Consider the following 20848-nt stretch of genomic DNA (forward strand, 5'->3'; position numbering starts at 1 on the left):
TGAAGGCCTGGCAGAGCATCAAAAAGGAGGAAACTCAGCGTCTGGTGATGTCCATGAGTTCAAGACTTTAGGCAGTCATTGGCAACAAAGGGTTTTCAACCAAGTACTAAAAATTAACATTTTATTTAAAATTATTGAATCTGTCCAATTACTTTTGGTCCCTTTAAAAACAGGGTGGTACATGTTAAGGATCTGAAACTCCTAAACCCTTCATCCAATTTTAATGTGGATACCCTCAAATGAAAGCTGAAAGTCTGAACCTCAACTGCATCTGAATTGTTTTGTTTAAAATTCATTGTGATAATGGCTATAACCAAAATTAGAAAAATGTTGTCTCTGTCCAAATATATATGGACCTAACTGTATGTTATAGTCCACTAGACTATGTCATAACAGAACTTCATGGAGGGAGAAAATTAGTACAATTACAGTAATCAAACTGCCTGTATGATTAAAAAAAGGTTTATCAAATATGTTTATTTAATAAGAGTAATCCACATTGAAACAATTATGCTATAGAAGCTTCTCCAAGAACTGTGCAGCCTTATTGTAATTTTTGTGTGAGCGGGGTAAAGAAACATGTTTCCATTAGGCTTTTTCATGAAGACCCTCACCTGCACACACCGACAGTCATTTCTGCATCCTGTGTAATAAGAACCCATGGTGCTGTAATGCCCAGCCTTGCTTCATGCATTCTGCACATCACTATTCAACAAATGCAAGTGCTGTTTTTATATCAGCCAAAGTATAAGAAAACCTTTGCATACATTGGATAGGTAATCTGTATCAGATTGGTGGGGGGGTCCACTGATCAGCTCTTCTTGGTGCCTATAACAGTGGCAGAGGTACAGTACTAAGACACTACACAGTTGACAGCTGTACTGTTGAGCAGTTGAGGCCTTTTTATAAGTAGTCCTGTTGAATTTGGTGGCATCAGCTGAGCATCTAATTTAAGCAAGGACCCCACCCCTGACAATTATGAAATATCACAGGCAGCAAGGTGGCTCAGTGGTTAGCACTGTTGCATTTCAGCACTGGGGTCTTGGGTTTAAATCCCACCAATGACATCATCTGAAAGGCATTTGTACATTCTCCCTGCGCTTTAGGTGGGTTTTCTCCCACACTTCAAAGACGATCTGATTGGAGCTCACAATTTTAATTCCCTATGGGGAGAGTGATGATTATGCCTCTACAGTGCTATAGAATTAATGGCGCTATACGTACAAGTAAAATAAAGAATCCTTTATTCCGCGGCAGATAAACTGCTGTCATGATTGTTTCTCTCCTCTCCCCTTGGGAATTCAAGGCTTGTCCGAACGTTCTTGACTGTACTGTGTGGGGGGGAATTGGGAGAGACTGCTTTCTTCTGAACAAACGTTTGACCAAAAGTTGTCTCATGTGTATGACAAGCTTAGACAAAGAATGATTTGGAATAAGGAGACAATGAATCACACATACTTGTTTAATTTAGAATTTAATTTGCTTGTCTACATAAAGCTATGTGAATTCACAAAACAAACGTTGCTGAACATTATAGTCAATGTGATAGACGGTCAATACAACCTAAGCAGTCACTGTCACGGTGGACACACGGACTATGACAGGCTGTTTAAAGCCCCGTTTATACTCCTTCCTGGGGCTGACTGGCACTTTTAACATGACATTTTGGCATGTCTAGGAAACAATTCTCCACTAACTTTGGAGAGAAGAGGAGGTAATCCTTCATTTACTACAGCATACTATAATACAATTACAAAAACAACTAGCTAGCAGAACGTTGTATCACAAAGAAAATGGTGTGTTTAGTGTTTGGACATGATATACTTTACAGGACAGCTGAAATGACACTAAAGGAAGATGATGCCGCTTCACTGGCTTATTCTCCTTCCTGGGTTTTCTTCCTCCAGCAGGAACATTAAAAATATTAAGTTAAATAACAGTAATCAAAAAGGATTTTCATTCCAATATGCAACAGGGATTTGGAGTCAGAAATTAAACTGCCTGATTATAAGGGAAGCGCAATTTTTTATTCGAGTGTCAAGCACATACCATGAAAAACCCCTGTCCTTAAACCTAACAGTTTAATTGTCTTCTAGAATTTACAAGGCCTAAATGTTTGAAAAACAACCATACACGAGCAAATGATTGTTATTCCCATGCCAACATGATGCAAACAAAGAATTTCTAGAGAAAATATCACAGTTTCATTTATCTGACAGCCATAACAATCAGCTGTGTGAAAAGGGCAGAAAGCAGCAGGGAAGCCCAATGCCCTCCTCAGTTTCCTGCTACAACTAGAGCTCTCTACAGCTGGCTGTGACCCCCGTCCTGTGGTATTTCCGTATAGTATTTGTCAAAAACAATCTGAATATCGGGTTATAAATGTGCTTTTCTACCCCCTGGTACCCAAGCATTCTGCAAGTGGAGTAGGATACTACAGGGGCAGATACTGAAGAAACATCTAGTCTAGACATTATACATGATTTACTATTAAAGTGTTAAAAAAACAAAACAAAAAAACACAACAAAGATTGATCCTTAAAAAAAGGCTGAAATTGTATGGTTATCTCAGGAATCAGTACCCTGCTTTACCAAGTATAGGCTTTGCTGACTCGATAAGAGTACAACATGCAAGACTCTTCTCATGGAGATTTTGGGTGTACTTTAGTGATTCGAAATCCACATTCATTACACCCATCACATTTACAGGGAGCAATATTTTTCACTACTATTTGACAGAGGCAATCACCTAGGTACATATATTAAAAGTGATGGCTTATAGAGGTTGCCACAAGCGTTACATACAGCTTTGGCAACACGAAACGCAATAGCTTCTAAAGTCCACACAAAAGACAATTCAACTGTAAACATCTGAATGTGGAGTGTAAGTGCAAGTCTTCAGCGACGGTGGAGGGAAAGTCCAATGTTTGCAGGTGCAAGACTCCATGCCAAAAAAAGTGCAGAAGTCTTGAATTCATGCCATTGAGTGTTCTTCTGTGCACACGTTTTCACATGGTAGTCCAAATAGAAGAATTTTCCTTGCTCAATGGATAGGAATAGGGATGTCCACACCATAGTGTGAATTAATGCATTTGCAAATTAAAAAGCCTGTGCAATTGATAATGGGAAAGCCTCCAAAATCCAAAAAGCACCCAATAAACCACAATGTCCTCAAATAATTCCCAACATGCAAGTACATAACAAGATATGAAATACTTAGAACTCTACTTTGCAAGCAGGGAATGTCTCCCCCTGCATGGACACACTGCTGGTGCTACCCAAGACAGTGATACCTAGGGACTGTTGCAGGGCGTGCGTTTCTTCATACCAGGCATGAACGGTTGGCGATTCAAAAGTAGGAATCAGTGTAACCTGTGAACAGAAAAAGCAGGCAATTAAAGAAAAAAAAACTAAATCAAATCAAATGCAAGTAAATAACGCTGGCTAAAAGCATCCAGCATCCATCTGTGTAATTTTAATACATGTATCTAGTGCTAACATTTTTTCCCTTCAATCTTATAGCTAGACAGTCCTTTAACACAGTCAAATGAATTTTTGGAACACTTCAGATATACAAATAAAAATTCAATTTAATAAAGTAAAACAATAAAAAAACATTTAATATCCAAGTGGTTTATGAAACCTTAAAATGTGCAAAATTCGTGCATGTCATTTAACTCCTTCCCAACCTATGACGTATAGGTACAACATAAATCGTGTCCCAGCGTTTGATGAGGGCTCCGACACTGAGCCTGCATGTTTACAGGCCCCTGACAGCTAATCTGGTCAGCTGTCTTGTGCCCCCAAACAGCCGTGGGTGGAATCTTAATCCACCCGCAGCTGTTAAATCTCTGCCATTTAACTTGCGCAAACCAGATGCGCTTCACTAACTACACCCACCAGCAGTCACATGATGTGTGGCACAAATGGGTTGGCATGACAACTTTAGGTCTGCAGGAGACCCCTGTGGTTGTCATTGCTCATCTGTTATGAGCGCCCACCCCATGGCTGGTTTACAAACTACAAACTAAACAATGACAGACTGGTACAAAGGAGGCAGAGCCCTTCCCTTGTGAGCATATTTTACAGCAGTGTTCCCCAACTCCAGTCCTCAAGAGCCACCAACAGGTCATGTTTTCAGGATTCCCTCAGTATGGCCCAGATGGTGAAATTATTGCCTGTGTAGGTGATGCAATTATCACCTGTGCAATACTAAGGAAATCCTGAAAACATGATCTGTTGGTGGTTCTTGAGCACCGGAGTTGAGGAACACTGCTCTACAGGATAATGAGGATGGAGACAGAAGTTTGTGGGTCGCGACGGGGAGAGGCGTTATTGCAGGCTGTAAACCTTATTGGAAAAAAAAAAAAAAAAGGCTTTCAAGTTCCATTTAAAAGGTTCCAAGTGTGGTGGATAATTGGATTTGTTGCAGCATAGAATTCCAGAGGATAGGGGATACTCATGAGAACTTTTGGAGGCAATTGGGTGAGAAACGTATGAGTGTATTGGGAGGATCGGAGGTTGGGAGGTTGTGTGTTAGAAGATATTGGGAGATCAGTTCAGAGATATACGGAGGAGACGTTATAGACTGTCTTACAGGACAGTGTTAACAGTTTGAACTGGATACGTTGGGGAATTGGGAGCCAATTAAGGGATTTGCAGAGGGGGGGAAGCCTAGGAGTAATATGGGAAGAGGTGGATTAGTCATGGAGCAGAGTTCAGGACGGACTGGAGAGGTGTGAGTGTTAGCAGGGAGGCCACAGAGGAGAAAACAGCAACAACATTTTAGTAGATTCAGGGTTGAGGAAAGGACAAATTCTGTAAATAATTTTAAGCTGGAGGCAGCAAGAGCTTAGATGTGATGTTTGCAGAAGAGGGCAGCTGACTTCCAGTACTGCACAGAGTGTGGTGTCCTCAATTGTGATAAATCGGTTAGGGGAGGTTAGGGGAGATTGTGGAAAGATGAGGAGTTCAATTGAGTTTTAGAAAGCAAGAGGAGGAGAGGAAGGAAGATATGGCTGATCGATACACTGATTGTGGACAGCAGAGAGGTGACGTCTGGGCTTATTTTTGCTAGGCGAGATGTTTTATAAAAAGGTACCATTTGGGGATAGATGTGACAATTTGATCGCTTGTTACAGCATTTTTTGTGGAGTTGCAACGACAAAAACAAAAAACAATTTTGGAATCCTTGATTTTTTTTGTTTACCGATCGGATTATTGATAGATTGGACATTTCTGAACACTGATAACATGTGTATTTTTTAATATCTTGATTTTTAATGTGGGAAAGAGGGGCGATTTGACTTTTCATATTTGTTAACTTTTTTTTTTTTTTTTTATTTCATGACTGGAGGTATTTTCGTTTTTCGCTCCCCTTCTTCCCAGAGCCATAACTTTTTTTTTTTATTTTTCTGTCAAAATGGCCATGTGTGGGCTTGTTTTTTGTGGAACAAGTTGTAACTTTCAATGACCGCATTGGTTTTAACATATCGTGTAACGGAAAAAAGGAAATTGCAATTCCATAGTTTTTTTTTTTTTACCATGATCATAAATTCTGACCTGCCATTATGATTTACCAGGTTATGACGAGTTTACAGACACCAAATATGTCTAGGTTTTTGTATTTAAGTGGTGAAAAATAATTCAAACTTTTGTAGAAAATAAAAAATAAAAACAGCACCACTTTCCGAGACCCATGGCATCTTCATTTTTCATGACCTGGGGCTGGGTGATGGCTTATCTTTTGCGCGCCGAGCTATTGATACAGTTTTGGTGTAGATATGATCTTTTGATCATCAGTTATTACATTTTATTGTAACGTAGGAAAAGGAAATCTGACATTTTTAATTTTTTCTCGTTAAGCCGGAAACAGCTGACATGTGCTGGGAAAGATGTGGGCTCAGCGCCAGAGATTACATCAAAGGGAGAGATTCCCAAGTGGTAGTACTATTACGCCAAACGTCAGAAAGGGGTTACTAATCCCCTCAGGGGAAATGAAGCTGCAATTGTCTGGTCAATTGTGCTATATACAGCACCAAGGCACTCAACAGATCTCCCGTTGCCATAGCAACCCATGCTACCTGCGATCACGTCACGGGCGCGTCCTGAAAAACGGACAGGCAGCACAAAATGACTGTTCAAACAAAGTCCTGCTACTCTGTGCTGCACGGCAGGGCCAGTCATTTAAATACACCTTTCCACCTGCTTGTTTTCCCCTCATCTCCACCTCCCTTTTTGATTGACAGCTCTGGCTTCATAGAGCCAGAGAAGGGCAGAGATCGGTGGAAACCAAGCAGGCGGGATGGTATATATAAAGATGTAGGTGTACATATCAGAGCTTGAGAGCAGCATTTAACAGGTTAACAATTACAGGAGGTGCTCAGCTCCACCCTTCGAGAGGCAGGTGACACAACCATGCCAGCCCCTTACCCGGCAGGTCTCCCCTGAGCCAGCTCCATAAACCCGCTTACCACTTGCACAGTACATGTACAGCGCATGTCGTGGTGGGGTTAAAAGGAACCTGTCACCCCGTTTTTTCAATATGAGATAAAAATACCGTTAAATAGGGCCTGAGCTGTGCTTTACAATAATGATGGACTCCTGGAAACACTATTACCGTTAGGACTAATTCCTACTTTCCAGCACGTCCCTCCTGACAGCACCACCAGGAGAAATACCAAATATCTCCTATTTTAGGGCGGGATTACAGCTTGGAAGACTTTCCTCCCAAATGTAGTCTGTTGGTTCACTGTAACGTCTAATTTATAGTGCCTATAGAACATATTTGTTCTAGACCAAGTTGCAGATCTGCATATTTGGTCCATAGAAGCCCCCACGCTTTCTGCCCATGAGGCTGAGACTGCCCTTAACGAGTGCGCTTTGAGACTTTCCGGTGGGGGTTTCCCTGCCGAGATATAGGCTGCCCTGATAGTTGACTTATTCCATCTAGCGAGAGTAGCTTTGGACGCCTTCTTCCCTCTGTTTTTTCCGGCCATCTGGATGAATAGGTTAGAGTCCACTCTCCAATTGTTTGTGATCTCTAGGTAGTGTTGAATTGTCCTCTTAACATCTAAGGCGTGAAGAGAACGCTCCTTCTCATTACTATAATTTAGGCAAAATGTGGATAGAACAATCTCTTGACTTCTATGGAAGTCGGAAACGACCTTAGGGAGAAACCCGGGATCTAGTTTAAGGATCATACAATCATCTTGAATTTTTAGGTATGGATCTTTAATGGATAAGGATTGAATCTCGCCAATACGTCTCGCTGAAGTTATTGCAACAAGGAAGAGGGCTTTAAGAGTTACAGCTTTTAAGTCTGCTTGATTTAATGGTTCGTATGGTTCCTTACAAAGTTCACTCAAGACCAGGTTTAGATCCCAGGGAGGTACTGTACTGCGAATTGTAGGCCTGAGTCTTTGGATGGCCTTAACAAATCTCACTATCCATGGATGAGTAGCTAACTGTAAGTCATAGAAGGCACTAAGGGCTGAAATTTGAACTTTTAACGTACTAGGCCTTAGTCCCTTATCAAAGCCTGACTGGAGAAAGTCTAGGATCTTAGGGATATTTGGGCCCTGAGGGACTGACACAGGAGTTGCACTCTGAACAGAAAAACATATGCCAGATTCATATCCCACTTCTGAGCCAGGGCGTCTATTCCTGACGGCTTGTCTCCTGGATTTAGAGAAAAGAACCTTTCTGTCTTTGAATTTTTCTTTGAGGCGAATAGATCCACCTCCGGGAAACCCCAATGTTGTGTTAAGTGGAGGAAGATTTCCTGATTTAGGGACCATTCTGTGGAGCATAACTTTTGTCTGCTCAGAAAGTCGGCTACCTGGTTTTCGGTGCCTTTTATGTTAACTGCCGTTATTGATTTGACTGTGAGCTCTGCCCAGGAGAATATTGTATCTGACAGGTCCTGTAAATGGCGATGTTTTGGACCTCCTTGGTGCAGTAGGAAGGCTACTGTTGAATTGTCGGAAAAAATACGATGTGTTGGTCCTTTAACTTCTCGTGATATGTTTTTAAGGCTTCCCAGACTGCCCTGAGCTCTCTGTAATTTGAAGACCTGCTTCGTATTGACGCAGCCCAAGTTCCTTGAGAGTAGTTCTCCTCTATGTGGGCTCCCCAGCCTCTGAGACTTGCATCCGTAGTGATGTTCACGCAGGGAGATGTTCTCCAAGGTCCTCCTTTCTCGAGGTTTGTTGGTATGGTCCACCATGACAGTGATCTTTTTGCGTCTCTGGATAGACGCACTTTGTTGTCCAGGGTTGTGTCTCTGCCGTCCCACAGTCAAAGGACTTCCTGCTGCAAGGGTCTTGAGTGATACTGACTCCATTGAATGCTGGAAATGCATGCTGTCATTAACCCCAGCACCCGCATGGCCTTCGTTATGGAGGTCTGTTTTTGCTTTTGCAATATTTGAATCTCTTTTTTGAAAGATTCTTGTTTGTGTTGCGGGAGGTACGTATGTTCCTGAGTTGAGTCTAAGATCACTCAGACAAACGCCTTCCTTGTCTCGGGTTTGAGGTTTGATTTTCCTAGGCTTTTTAGAACGGACATCGTCGTTGTTAAATTCTTCTCCATCTGTTGAGAGGAGTCTGCTATAAGTAGGATGTCATCCAGATAAGTGACGATCAGGATCTCGTTTTCTCTTAAAAAGGCCATCACCTCTGCCATGAGTTTGGTGAAGATTCTGGGAGCAGACGAGAGGCCAAACGGCAGGCACGTGAACTGAAAGTGTAGAATGTGATCTCCGTCTTTTATAGCAAATCTGAGATATTGTTGGTGTGAGGTGTAGATGGGAACCTGGTAGTAAGCACTTTTTAGGTCTAAAGTGCCCATTACTGATCCTTTCTGGATTAGAGGTATTAAGGATTTGAGGGACACCATCTTGAACTGTTTGTAAGTTACTGACAGATTTAGAGGTTTTAGATTTTATGATCGTACGGTATTCTCCATAAAAAAAACCGGGTGGAGAACAGGCTTGAATAGTGTCCCTTGAACCTCAGAGTGGGGTACCAGAATGATGGCTTTTATCTGGATAAGTTCCTGAATATCTTTTAGAAGCCTCTGGTGAACTGTCAAGGACTGGGTCTGAGTCAGACAAAATCTTCTGGGGGGTAATTGGCCGAATTCTATTCTGTACCCCCTTTCTATCGTACTTAAGATCCAAGAATTCTCAGTGATCTTTTTCCAGCCCTGTAAGAAGTACTGGAGTCTTCCACCCACCAAGCTGGCGTCATTGTCTGCTGGTTCTTGGCTTCTGATCCGGAAAGGTACCTCTGCCTCTACCACCTTTCGGGTTGCTCCATCTTCCGCCTTTCCCTCTATAGTGCTGTCTGGGATGGGAATGAGTCCTCCGAAAGGACGGTGGATTTTTCGGCTTTTCCTCAGGAAAGCCTTTCTTCTTGTCTGCTGCTTTTTCAAGCAGTTCGTCTAATACTGGACCAAAAACATGAAGGCCGGAGAAGGGTATTGAACACAGTTTGTTCTTTGACTGCGTATCGCCAGACCATGACCTGAGCCATAGAGCTCTTCTTGCTGCGTTAGGCTGGGTTCACATTGCGTTAATAGCAGCCCGTTCAGCACATACGCTAACGGGCTGCTGTTAACGCAAGTGCCGAAGTTCAATCGCGCTAGCGCAGATGGAGCATCTGCTAGCTCCATCTGCGCTAGCAGTGACGGACCCAGAAACGCTGCAGCCCGCGTCTCGGGTCCGTCACTCAATGACGGCACATCGCTAGCGCACGTCCATTGTGGGCGTGCGCTAACAATGTCGAACGCATCGCATTCAATGGTGGCGTTAACGGACTACGACACACCGCGTTATGCTGCGATGTAACGTAGTCCGTTTAACTGAGTCACTGAACGCAACGTGAACCCAGCCTTAGATAGGGCGTTGTTCCTTGCTGCAAATCGAACGGATTCCGCCGAAGCATCGGCCATAAAGTCTGTTGCCATCTTCAATAACGGTAAAGACTTTAGGATTTCCTCTCTGGGTGTTTTATTATTAATTTGGGTTTCTAATTTTTCTAGCCACAGAGTCATTGACCTGGCCACTGAGGTAGCCGCGATATTAGTCTTCATGATAGCTGATGATGCTTCCCAGGCCTTCTTGAGAAGATCTTCTGATCTTTTGTCCATGGGGTCTTTGAGACCAGAGGAATTTTCAAATGGTATAGTGGTCTTTTATGAGACCTTGGCCACTGGTATATCCACTTTAGGTACAGATTCCCATACTTTGGTTTCGTCTGGATCAAAAGGGAGTCAGTATCTAAAATCTTTTGGGGCTACTAGCTTCTTTACGACATCCTCCCATTCTTCCAGGATCATTTCTGTTATATGGTGATTCACTGGAAATACCGTTTCTGCGAGCTCCGAGCCCGCCAAACATCTCATCTTGGACCGTAAGGGGTTCTGTGGCCTCTTCCACCTTCATGGTGTTTCTAACGGCCTGCAGGAGTATGTCCATGTTTTCAGAAGAGAACAGATATCTCTTTCTCTCTTCTGGGAGGATGGCTGAAGAACATTCGCCTTCCACGGAATCAGATATAGAGTAAGTTGAAAGCTCACCCTCTTCTGAGCTAGGATCCTGCTCCCACCTGGGCCTTTTAGGACAGGGGGATTTGACCGGCATCAGGGCCGATACTGTGGACTGTACCTCCTCTCTAATGATAGTTTTAATACTATCCAGAAAGGAGGACTGCTCCTCTTTAAGTAGTCCCGACATACAGCCGTCACACAATTTCTTAGAATGTCCATCTGGAAGTTTGTTAGAACATAGTGGGCATCTATTCGTCTTGCGTTTAGGAACTGCCGCTGAACGTTTGGGTGCTTCTTTATCCTGCAACAGAGATATAAGAACGCCCTCTAGCTTGTGTGTGACTAGTGCTGTGAAAAAAAAGACCCCACTATGTATAACTTACATGTTCTGGGGTGAGCTCTGAGGACTGAATGTCTGCACGACCTGCACCTTCCATGTTCCTAGGACAAGTGTGCTGTCAGATGTTTGTGTCTAAATAGATTGCCTTACCAGGCTTCAAATCATCTGCCTCGTCCTCCTTCCGAGCTCAGTTGCTGGTGATCCTCCTGATGATCTGCGACGACCTGTACGCATCCCAGATGGAACGCTGAACCGTGGGCGGGAATTCCTCCCCGGCCCCACTAGCACCGTCCCACGAGGCTGCACTTCTTTCAGCGTCCCTGCCGGCAGCAACGAGGCCCAGGCCGGAACCCCGCCCCCGGAAGTCGTCACCGGAACCGGAAGTCGACGCCGGCGCTCCCAGTGATGCGTCGAGCCAGGAGACTGATCACCGCCGGCGTGCGGCCGGGTACACAGCTGCAGAGCCCTCTGGAGAGGGGTGCGCCAAAGATGGGAGCACACAGCTCGACCCGCGCTGAGGGACCTCTTTCGGTGTCAGCGCGCTCTGCGGAGTCTGCCGCTGGAGCAAGCCTCCGCTGCTCAGAGCCCTCTGGAGAGGGATGAAGCTTCCCGGGAGCCCTGCTCAACCGGCTGTCTAGAATCTTCGGCACGGTAAGCCGCACCAAAACTCCTCTGCATCTGTCCCTGATAGGGACAGGAAAAACACTGAAGGGTGGAGGTGGGGAGGGGATTTTAACCTCTTTTGTGTTCCTGCCCCTATCAAGGATAAGAAGGACAACCTCCTGGTGGTGCTGTCAGGAGGGATGTCCTGGAAAGGTAGAAATATATTAGTCACATGAGAAGTTACTGCAGACCAATGTAATGTAAATAAAAACGCTGCATATTATTTATAATGGCCTATTCCAGAGGTGTCAAACTGCATTCCTCGAGGGCCGCCAACAGGTCATGTTTTCAGGATTTCCTTAGCATTCCACAAGGTGCTGGAATCATTCTGTGCAGGGTATTATCACCGGTGCAATACAAGGAAATCCTGGAAACATGACCTGTTGGCGGCCCTCGAGGAATGCAGTTTGACACCTCTGGCCTACTCAGTTTAGGATAAAACTTTTAATAGGGTAACCACTTTAGTCCCGTTAGACGGATCTTGTTGGACACTGCTTGTAAGAACAAACACTTTGGCTATTTATCGTTTATTACAATTTGATGACTGAGATATTAACACTCTTCACTTGTTTACAGTTTTTTGCCTAGGAGACCAACCACTACTGCTGACTAGCTTGTAAGCACTCTGCCAAAGCTGTCCAGATTTAGGATATGGCAGCGCACAAAAGAAAAAATAAAAAAAACACAGTGCTAGAATCTCAAGAACGGCTGAAAATTTGAACAAACCATATAACACGATTTAATTTCTTGTATTTACAAGCAGTATGTAACAATGCCCATTTATGATTGATCAACATTTATAACTAACCTTGTGTATTTGACAATACAGAAACAGTTCATAAATTACCTGCATTTCTTGAGGCCAATTACTTTTTACAGCCAGCAGTGAGTCAAGAATCTTTCGGGTAAACTTTTCCCTCACAGGATCATCTCCGCTAATAACATAACAGGAAGAACGCAGCCACTTGAAAAACTCTTCATCCACTGTCTGAGCAGCAGGTCCACCAGGGAGGTAAGCAAGGTCTACATAAACTGGTAGCATAGGTGGCGAAGGAGAGACTGAATGTGGGACTCTGGAAACTTAAGGGGAGAAAAAAAAATCTTATAGTCTTACAGATGTAATAGTAAAAGTGAGCATTTTAATGAGGAGTATATAACATTAGTGAAGAAACTAGCAATGACTGAAAATGCCAACCATTTATAAACACTGTGGCAATATGTCCATTTCTATTCGTACCCCCCCCCCCAAAAAAAAAGCCGCAATCATGAATTGTCACAAAAAAACTATTTCTCTGATCACATCATGTGTGTTATCGTTAGGAGTTTAAACAATGTCAAATATGCATAGTCATTTGTATTATCTGGTTAAAAATTATGATTAACAAATCTGATTTTAACCCCTTCATGACCCCAGCTTTTTCAGTTTTGTGTTTGCGTTTTTCGCTCCTCTCCTTCCCGGAGCCATAACTTTTTTATTTTTCCATCAATATGGCCATGGGAGGGCTTATTTTTTGCGGGACGAGTTGTACTTTTGAACGACATCATTGGTTTTAGCACGTTGTGTACTAGAAAATGTGAAAAATTCCAAGTGCAATGAAATTGCCAAAAAAGTGCAATCCCATACTGTTTTTTTGTTTGGCTTTTTTGCTAGGTTCACTAAATGCTAAAACTGGCCTGCCATTGCGATTCTCCAGGTCATTATGAGTTCATAGATAAAATAGAACCTAGACATGTTTGGTGTCTAAGTGGTGAAACAAAATTCCAAACTTTGAAGAAAAAAAAAAAAAGTGCAATTTTTCGATACCTGTAGCGTCTCTATTTTTCATGATCTGGGGTTGGGTGAGGGCTTATTTTTTGCGTGCCGAGCTGAAATTTTGAATTATACCATTTTGGTGCATATATGTTCTTTTGATCGCCCGTTATTGCATTTTACTCCCCCCCCGGGGTGGTTTGCATGTTAACCCCTTCATGACCCGGCCTATTTTGACCTTAATGACCTGGCCGTTTTTTGCAATTCTGACCAGTGTCCCTTTATGAGGTAATAACTCAGGAACACTTCAACGTATCCTAGCGGGCTTCATGTTAGTGGTAAATTTAGGTCAATAATTTTTGCGTTTATTTGTGAAAAAAATGGAAATTTGGCTAAAATTTTGAAAATTTCACAATTTTCAAATTTTGAATTTTTATTCTGTTAAACGAGAGAGTTATGTGACACAAAATAGTTAATAAATAACATTACCCACATGTCTACTTTACAACAGCACAATTTTGGAAAAAACAATTTTTGCTAGGAAGTTATAAGGGTTAAAATTTGACCAGCGATTTCTCATTTTTACAACGAAATTTACAAAACCATTTTCTTTTAGGGACCACCTCACATTTGAAGTCAGTTTGAGGGGTCTATATGGCTGAAAATACCCAAAAGTAACACCATTCTAAAAACTGCACCCCTCAAGGTGCTCAAAACCACATTCAAGAAGTTTATTAACCCTTCAAGTGCTTCACAGCAGCAGAAGCAACATGGAAGGAAAAAATGAACATTAGTCACAAAAATGACCTTTTAGCAACGATTTTTTTATTTTCCCAAGGGTAAAAAGAGAATCTGGACCCCAAAAGTTATTGTACAATTTGTCCTGAGTAAGCCGATACCCAATATGTGGGGGGAACCACTGTTTGGGCGCACGACAGGGCTCGGAAGGGAAGGAGCGCCATTTTACTTATTCAATGAAAAATTGGCTCCAATCTTTAGCGGACACCATGTCACGTTTGGAGAGCCCCTGTGTGCCTAAACATTGGAGCTCCCCCACACGTGACCCCATTTTGGAAACTAGACCCCCCCCAAGGAGCTTATCTAGATGCATAGTGAGCACTTTGAACCCCCAGGTGCTTCACAAATTGATCCGTAAAAATTAAAAAGTACTTTTTTTTTTCCACCAAAAAATTTTTTAGCCTTAATTTTTTAATTTTCACATGGGCAACAGGATAAAATGGATCCTAAAATGTGTTGGGCAATTTCTCCTGAGTACACCGATACCTCATATGTGGTCAACCACATATGTGGGAACCACTGTTTGGGCGCACGGCAAGGCTCGGAAGGGAAGGAGCGCCATTTGACTTTTGAATGAAGAATTAGCTCCAATCGTTAGTGGACACCATGTCGCGTTTGGAGAGCCCCTGTGTGCCTAAACATTGGAGCTCCCCCACGAAACCCATTTTGGAAACTAGACCTCCCATGGAACCAATCTAGATGTGCGGTGACCACTTTAAACCCCCAAGTGCTTCACACAAGTTTATAACGCAGAGCCGTGAAAATAAAAAATCATTTTTCTTTCCTCAAAAATGATTTTTTAGCCTGCAATTTTTTATTTTCACAAGAGTAACAGGAGAAATTGGACCCCAAAAGTTGTTGTCCAGTTTGTCCCGAGTACGCTGATACCCCATATGTGGGGGGGAACCACTGTTTGGGCACACGTCGGGGCTCGGAAGGGAAGTAGTGACGTTTTGGAATGCAGACTTTGATGTAATGGTCTGCGGGCATCATGTTACATTTGCAGAGCCCCTGATGTGCCTAAACAGTAGAACCCCCCACAAGTGACCCCATTTTGGAAACTACACCCCCCAAGGAACTTATCAAGATATGTGGTGAGCACTTTGAACCCCCAAGTGCTTAACAGAAGTTTACAACGCAGAGCCGTAAAAATAAAAAATCATTTTTCTTTCCTCAAAAATGAGGTTTTAGCAAGCAATTTTTTATTTTCACAAGGGTAACAGGAGAAATTGGACCCCAATATTTGTTGCCCAGTTTGTCTTGAGCACGCTGATACCCCATATGTGGGGGTAAACCACTGTTTGGGCGCACGTCGGGCCTCGGAAGGGAGGGAGCACCATTTGACTTTTTGAACTCAAGATTGGCTGGAATCAATGGTGGCGCCATGTTGCGTTTGGAGACCCCTGATGTGCCTAAACAGTGGAAACCCCTCAATTCTAACTTCAACACTAACCCCAACACACCCCTAACCCCAACACACCCCTAACCCCCTAACCCCAACACACCCCTAACCCTAATCCCAACCTAAACCCCAACACACCCCTAACCCTATCCACAAGCCTAATCTTAACCCTAGCCCTAATTCCAACCCTAACCCTATGTGGCCACATTGCAGATTCGTGAGATTTTTCGGCACCATTTTTGAAAAATCCGCAGGTAAAAGGCACTGCATTTTACCTGCGGATTTACCGCGGATTTCCAGTGTTTTTTGTGTGGATTTCACCTGCGGATTCCTATTGAGTTACAGGTGTAAAACGCTGCGAAATCCGCACAAAGAATTGACATGCCGCGGAAAATACAACGCAGCGTTTCCACCGGGTATTTTCCACACCATGGGCACAGCGGATTTGGTTTTCCATAGGTTTACATGGCACTGTAAACCAGATGGAAAACTACTACGAATCTGCAGCGGCCAATCCGCTGCGGATCCGCAGCCAAATCTGCACCGTGTGCACATAGCCTAATTCTAACCCTAGTTCTAACCCTAGCCCTAGTTCTAACCCTAACCCTACTGGAAAAATAAAAGTAAATATATTTGCTTTATTTTATTATTGTCCCTACCTATGGGGGTGATAAAGGGGGGGTTCATTTACTATTTTTTTTTTATTTTGATCATTGTGATAGGTTTTATCACAGTGATCAAAATGTACCTGGAACGAATCTGCCGGCCGATTCGGCGGGCGCACTAAGCATGCGCCCGCCATTTTGGAAGATGGCGCGCCCATGGGGCAGACGGACAGACACCGGGAGGCTCTGTAAGTATGAGGGGGTGGGATCGGAGCACAGGGGGAGCGGCCCACAGTATGGGACAGAACGGAGGACTGGGGAGGAGATCAGTGGTGGTGGCGGGGGGGCAGATCAGGGTTTCCAGCCATGGCCGATGATATTGCAGCATCGGCCACGGCTGGATTGTAATATTTCCCCACTTTTCATAGGTGAAATATTACAAATTGCTCTGATTGGCTGTTGAAGGTGAAACAGCCAATCGTAGCCACTGGGGGGGGGGGCGTAGCCACATAGGCGTCACAGGTCGGATTGACACCAACTTTCATGACGCCTACGTGGCGTCACAGGTCGGGAAGGGTTTAATGACCGAGGCAATTTTTACAATTCTGACCACTGTCCCTTTATGAGGTTATAACTCTGGAACGCTTCAAAGGATCCTAATGATTCTGACATTGTTTTCTTGGGACATATTGTACTTCATGTTAGTGGTGAAATTTCCTCGACATTACTGGCGTTTGTGAAAAAAAAAAAAATGAAATTTGGCTTAAAATTTTGAAAATTTCACAATTTTCAAACTTTGAATTTTCATGCCCTTAAATCACAGAGATATGTCACACAAAATACTTAATACGTAATATTTCCCACATGTCTACTTTACATCAGCACAATTTTGAACTAAAAATTTTTTTGTTCGGGAGTTATAAGGGTTAAAAGTTGACCAGCAATTTTTCATTTTTACAATACCATTTTTCTTTTAGGGACCACATCACATATGAAGTCACTTTGAGGGGTCTATATGATAGAAAATACCCAAGTGTGACACCATTCTAAAAACTGCACCCCTCAAGGTGCTCAAAACCACATTCAAGAAAATTATTAACCCTTCAGGTGCTTCACAGGAATTTTTGGAATGTTAAAAAACAAAAAAAAAAAAAAAACGAACAATTAAACTTTTTTTTCACAAAAAAATTACTTCAGATCCAATTTGTTTAATTTTACCAACGGTAACAGGAGAAACTGGACCCTAAAAGTTGTTGTGCAATTTGTCCTGAGTACGCCAATACCCCATATCTGGGGGGGAAACACCGTTTGGGTGCATGGCAGAGCTCGGAAGGGAAGGAGTGCCATTTGACTTTTCAATGCAAAATTGACTGGAATTGAGATGGGACGCCATGTCACATTTGGAGAGCCCCTGATGTGCCTAAACAGTGAACCCCCCACAAGTGACACCATTTTGGAAAGTAGACCCCTTAAGGAACTTCCCTAGATGTGTGGTGAGCACTTTGAACCCCTAAGTGCTTCACGGAAGTTTATAATGTAGAGCCGTAAAAAATAAAAAAAATCATTTTTTTCACAAAAGTGATCTTTTCGCCCCCAATTTTTTATTTTCCTAAGGGTAACAGAAGAAATTGGACCCAAAAGTTGTTGTGCAATTTGTCCTGAGTATGCAGATACCCCATATGTGGGGGGGAACCACCGTTTGGGCACATGGCAGAGCTCGGAAGGGAAGGAGCGCCATTTGGAATGCTGACTTAGATGGAATGGTCTGCGGGCGTCACGTTGCATTTGCAGAGCCCCTGATGTACCTAAACAGTAGAAACCCCCAAGTGAATCCATATTGGAAACTAAACCCCCCAAGGAACTTATCTAGATGTGTTGTGAGAACTTTGAACCCCCAAGTTCACTACAGTTTATAACACAGAGACGTGAAAATAAAACTTTTTATTCCCCAAAAATGATTAATATAGTATAATTAGTAATCCCAACAGTAAATGTAATCCAAACCGTAAGTCTAACTTTAGCCCCAACCCTAACCCCAACCCCCAAAAAGTGCAGCGGACCCCATGTGGAGCTTGGTCACATACAATACCATGATTGGCATAGCGGTCAGTACCCCTGACGAAGCCACGTTGGTGTGGCGACACTCGTCGGGTCTCCGCTTCACCTGCGCTTTGGTATACTAGGCTGTTTACCGCCTGTAGCTGGCTCATGGTATTGTATGTGACCAAGCTCCACATGGGGTCCGCTGCACTTTTTGTTCAGAGTCAGCTATAGCAGCTGACGTGAGCTAGGATTATTACTCATGTGTAAGCCTTATAGAGAGATTTTCTCTATTAGTGGTAGCGGTATTTGTTATATATTTAACAGCATTGTGTTTTCTTATCTATTGTTCACTGGTGGGATACTGCGAAGCCTATTTTTACATGATATGTTTGTCCCTATGAGTGTCCAAATTGTACTATGGCAGGGAGATAATTTATTTAATTGCCATTCTATCTTTAGGACTTATTAATGGGCTTTGCTCTATTGTATGTTATTTAACCACAGTGTTGTCCATATAGGCACCCTATTCAGGGTTATGGGCCCTAGTTAACCTGCGCAGGTGTTAGCCATATTGTGGGCTGTGTTTACAAGGGACAAATAGGTTTCCTTTTTTAATTGTTTTTAACCCCTTAATGACCGCCAATACGTCTTTTAACTGACCTGAGATATAAGAGAATAGTCTCCCCATACATGTGACAATCCAGCATCTGTCGGTTGTGCACTATAGCTGACAACTTGCTGTATCAGCCATGATCAGTGTTTGCACCATCTAAATCTGTTTAACCCCTTAGATGCTGCTGTCAGTAGTGACTACATCATTCTAAATGATTAACAGAGTGTGAGGGCTTCCTCTTTATCCAAATTGGTGCCCTCAGATCATGATTGTGTGGTCCTGATGTTTGCCATGTCAGTTAATGACTAGTGTTGAGCATTCCGATACCGCAAGTATCTGGTATCGGCCGATACTTGCGGGTATCGGAATTCCGATACCGAGATCCGATACTTTTGTGGTATCGGGTATCGGTATCGAAACAACATTAATGTAATAATGTGTAAAAGAGAATTAAAATAAAAAATATTGCTATACTCACCTCTCCGACGCAGCCTGGACCTCACCGAGGGAACCGGCAGCGTTGTTTGCTTAAAATTCGCGCGATTACTTCCTAACGTGAAGTCCCGGCTTGTGATTGGTCGCGTGCCGCCCATGTGGCCGCGACGCGACCAATCACAGCAAGCCGTGACGTAATTTCAGGTCCTTCAGGATTTTAAAATTACGTTCTGGCTTGTGATTGGTCGCGTCGCGGTCACATGGGCGACGCGACCAATCACAAGCCGTGACGTCACGGGAGGCTGGACACGCGCGCATTTTAAAATGCGCGCGTGTCCAGCCTCCCGTGACGTCACGGCTTGTGATTGGTCGCGTCGCCCATGTGACCGCGACGCGACCAATCACAAGCCAGAACGTAATTTTAAAATCCTGAAGGACCTGAAATTACGTCACGGCTTGCTGTGATTGGTCGCGTCGCGGCCACATGGGCGGCACGCAACCAATCACAAGCCGGGACTTCACGTAAGGAAGTAAACGCGCGAATTTTAAGCAAACAACGCTGCCAGTTCCCTCGGTGAGGTGAGTATAGCAATATTTTTTATTTTAATTCTTTCTTTTACACATTAATATGGATCCCAGGGCCTGAAGGAGAGTTTCCTCTCCTTCAGACCCTGGGAACCATCAGGGATACCGTCCGATACTTGAGTCCCATTGACTTGTATTGGTATCGGGTATCGGATTGGATCCGATACTTTGCCGGTATCGGCCGATACTTTCCGATACCGATACTTTCAAGTATCGGACGGTATCGCTCAACACTATTCATGACCAAATAGCAGCCTTAGGGTATGTTTCCACATTCAGGAAACGCTGCGTTTTTGACGCTACGTTTTTCCGCAGCGTCAAAAACGCAGCGTCCAGATGTTACAGCATAGTGGAGGGGATTTCATGAAATCCCGACTCCACTATGCGTTAAAAAACGCATGCGTTTTTGCCGCGAAAACGCATGCGCGGTGCGTTTTTCAAAACGCAGCATGTTGCTACAATGAGCAAAACACGCAGGCACACCGCAGGTGACCTGCCAGTGACCTCAGGTGCAGTTTTGGTCAGGATTTTACTTGCATAAAATCCTGACCAAAGCCTGAAGCAAACCTGACCGTGGACACATACCCTTACAGTCCGACGGCTGTAGTAATCTGTTCAGAAGTTAGAGGCATTTAGGTGGTAAAAATACACATTTTCATTTCTGTCATGCCACTCTGCATTAATTCCTGTAAAGCACCTGAATAGTTAAACTAACTGACTGCGGTTTTCAATATGTCAGGGGTGCTGTTTTTAAAATGGTATCACTTTGGGGTTTTTTCTAATATATAGGACCCCTAAAGTCACTTCAAACATGGATAAGTCCTTAAAAAAAGAAATTGTGTAAATTTCCTTGAAAATATGAACAATTGATGCTACATTTTTAAACCTCATAAAATGCTAACAAAACAAAATAACATTTTACAAATGGTGCTGATATAAAGCCGACACGTGGGAAATGTTATTTATTAATGGTTCGCTGTGGTGTGACCATCTGGATTAAAGAGATAATCATTCAAATTTAGAAAAGTGCAAATTTTTTAACATTTTACTAAAATTTTTGATA

General features: G+C 43.2%; 1 protein-coding gene across 1 annotated transcript in view; it reads right to left on the reverse strand.

The window, feature by feature from the left end:
• Window positions 1-1457: 1457 nt before the first annotated feature.
• The window catches only part of MAP1S (microtubule associated protein 1S), a 108173-nt gene continuing 88782 nt past the window's right edge, over window positions 1458-20848 (reverse strand). Inside the window, exons 6-7 of the mRNA XM_077270568.1 lie at window positions 12402-12634; window positions 1458-3372 (exon numbers count right to left, since the gene is read on the reverse strand). Of these exons, the coding sequence (XP_077126683.1) occupies window positions 3217-3372; window positions 12402-12634 (389 nt within the window). The 3' untranslated portion in view covers window positions 1458-3216. The remainder of the gene's footprint in view (window positions 3373-12401; window positions 12635-20848) is intronic.

This window comes from Ranitomeya variabilis, chromosome 1 (assembly GCF_051348905.1).
Source record: "Ranitomeya variabilis isolate aRanVar5 chromosome 1, aRanVar5.hap1, whole genome shotgun sequence".
Taxonomy (NCBI): Eukaryota; Metazoa; Chordata; class Amphibia; order Anura; family Dendrobatidae; genus Ranitomeya; species Ranitomeya variabilis.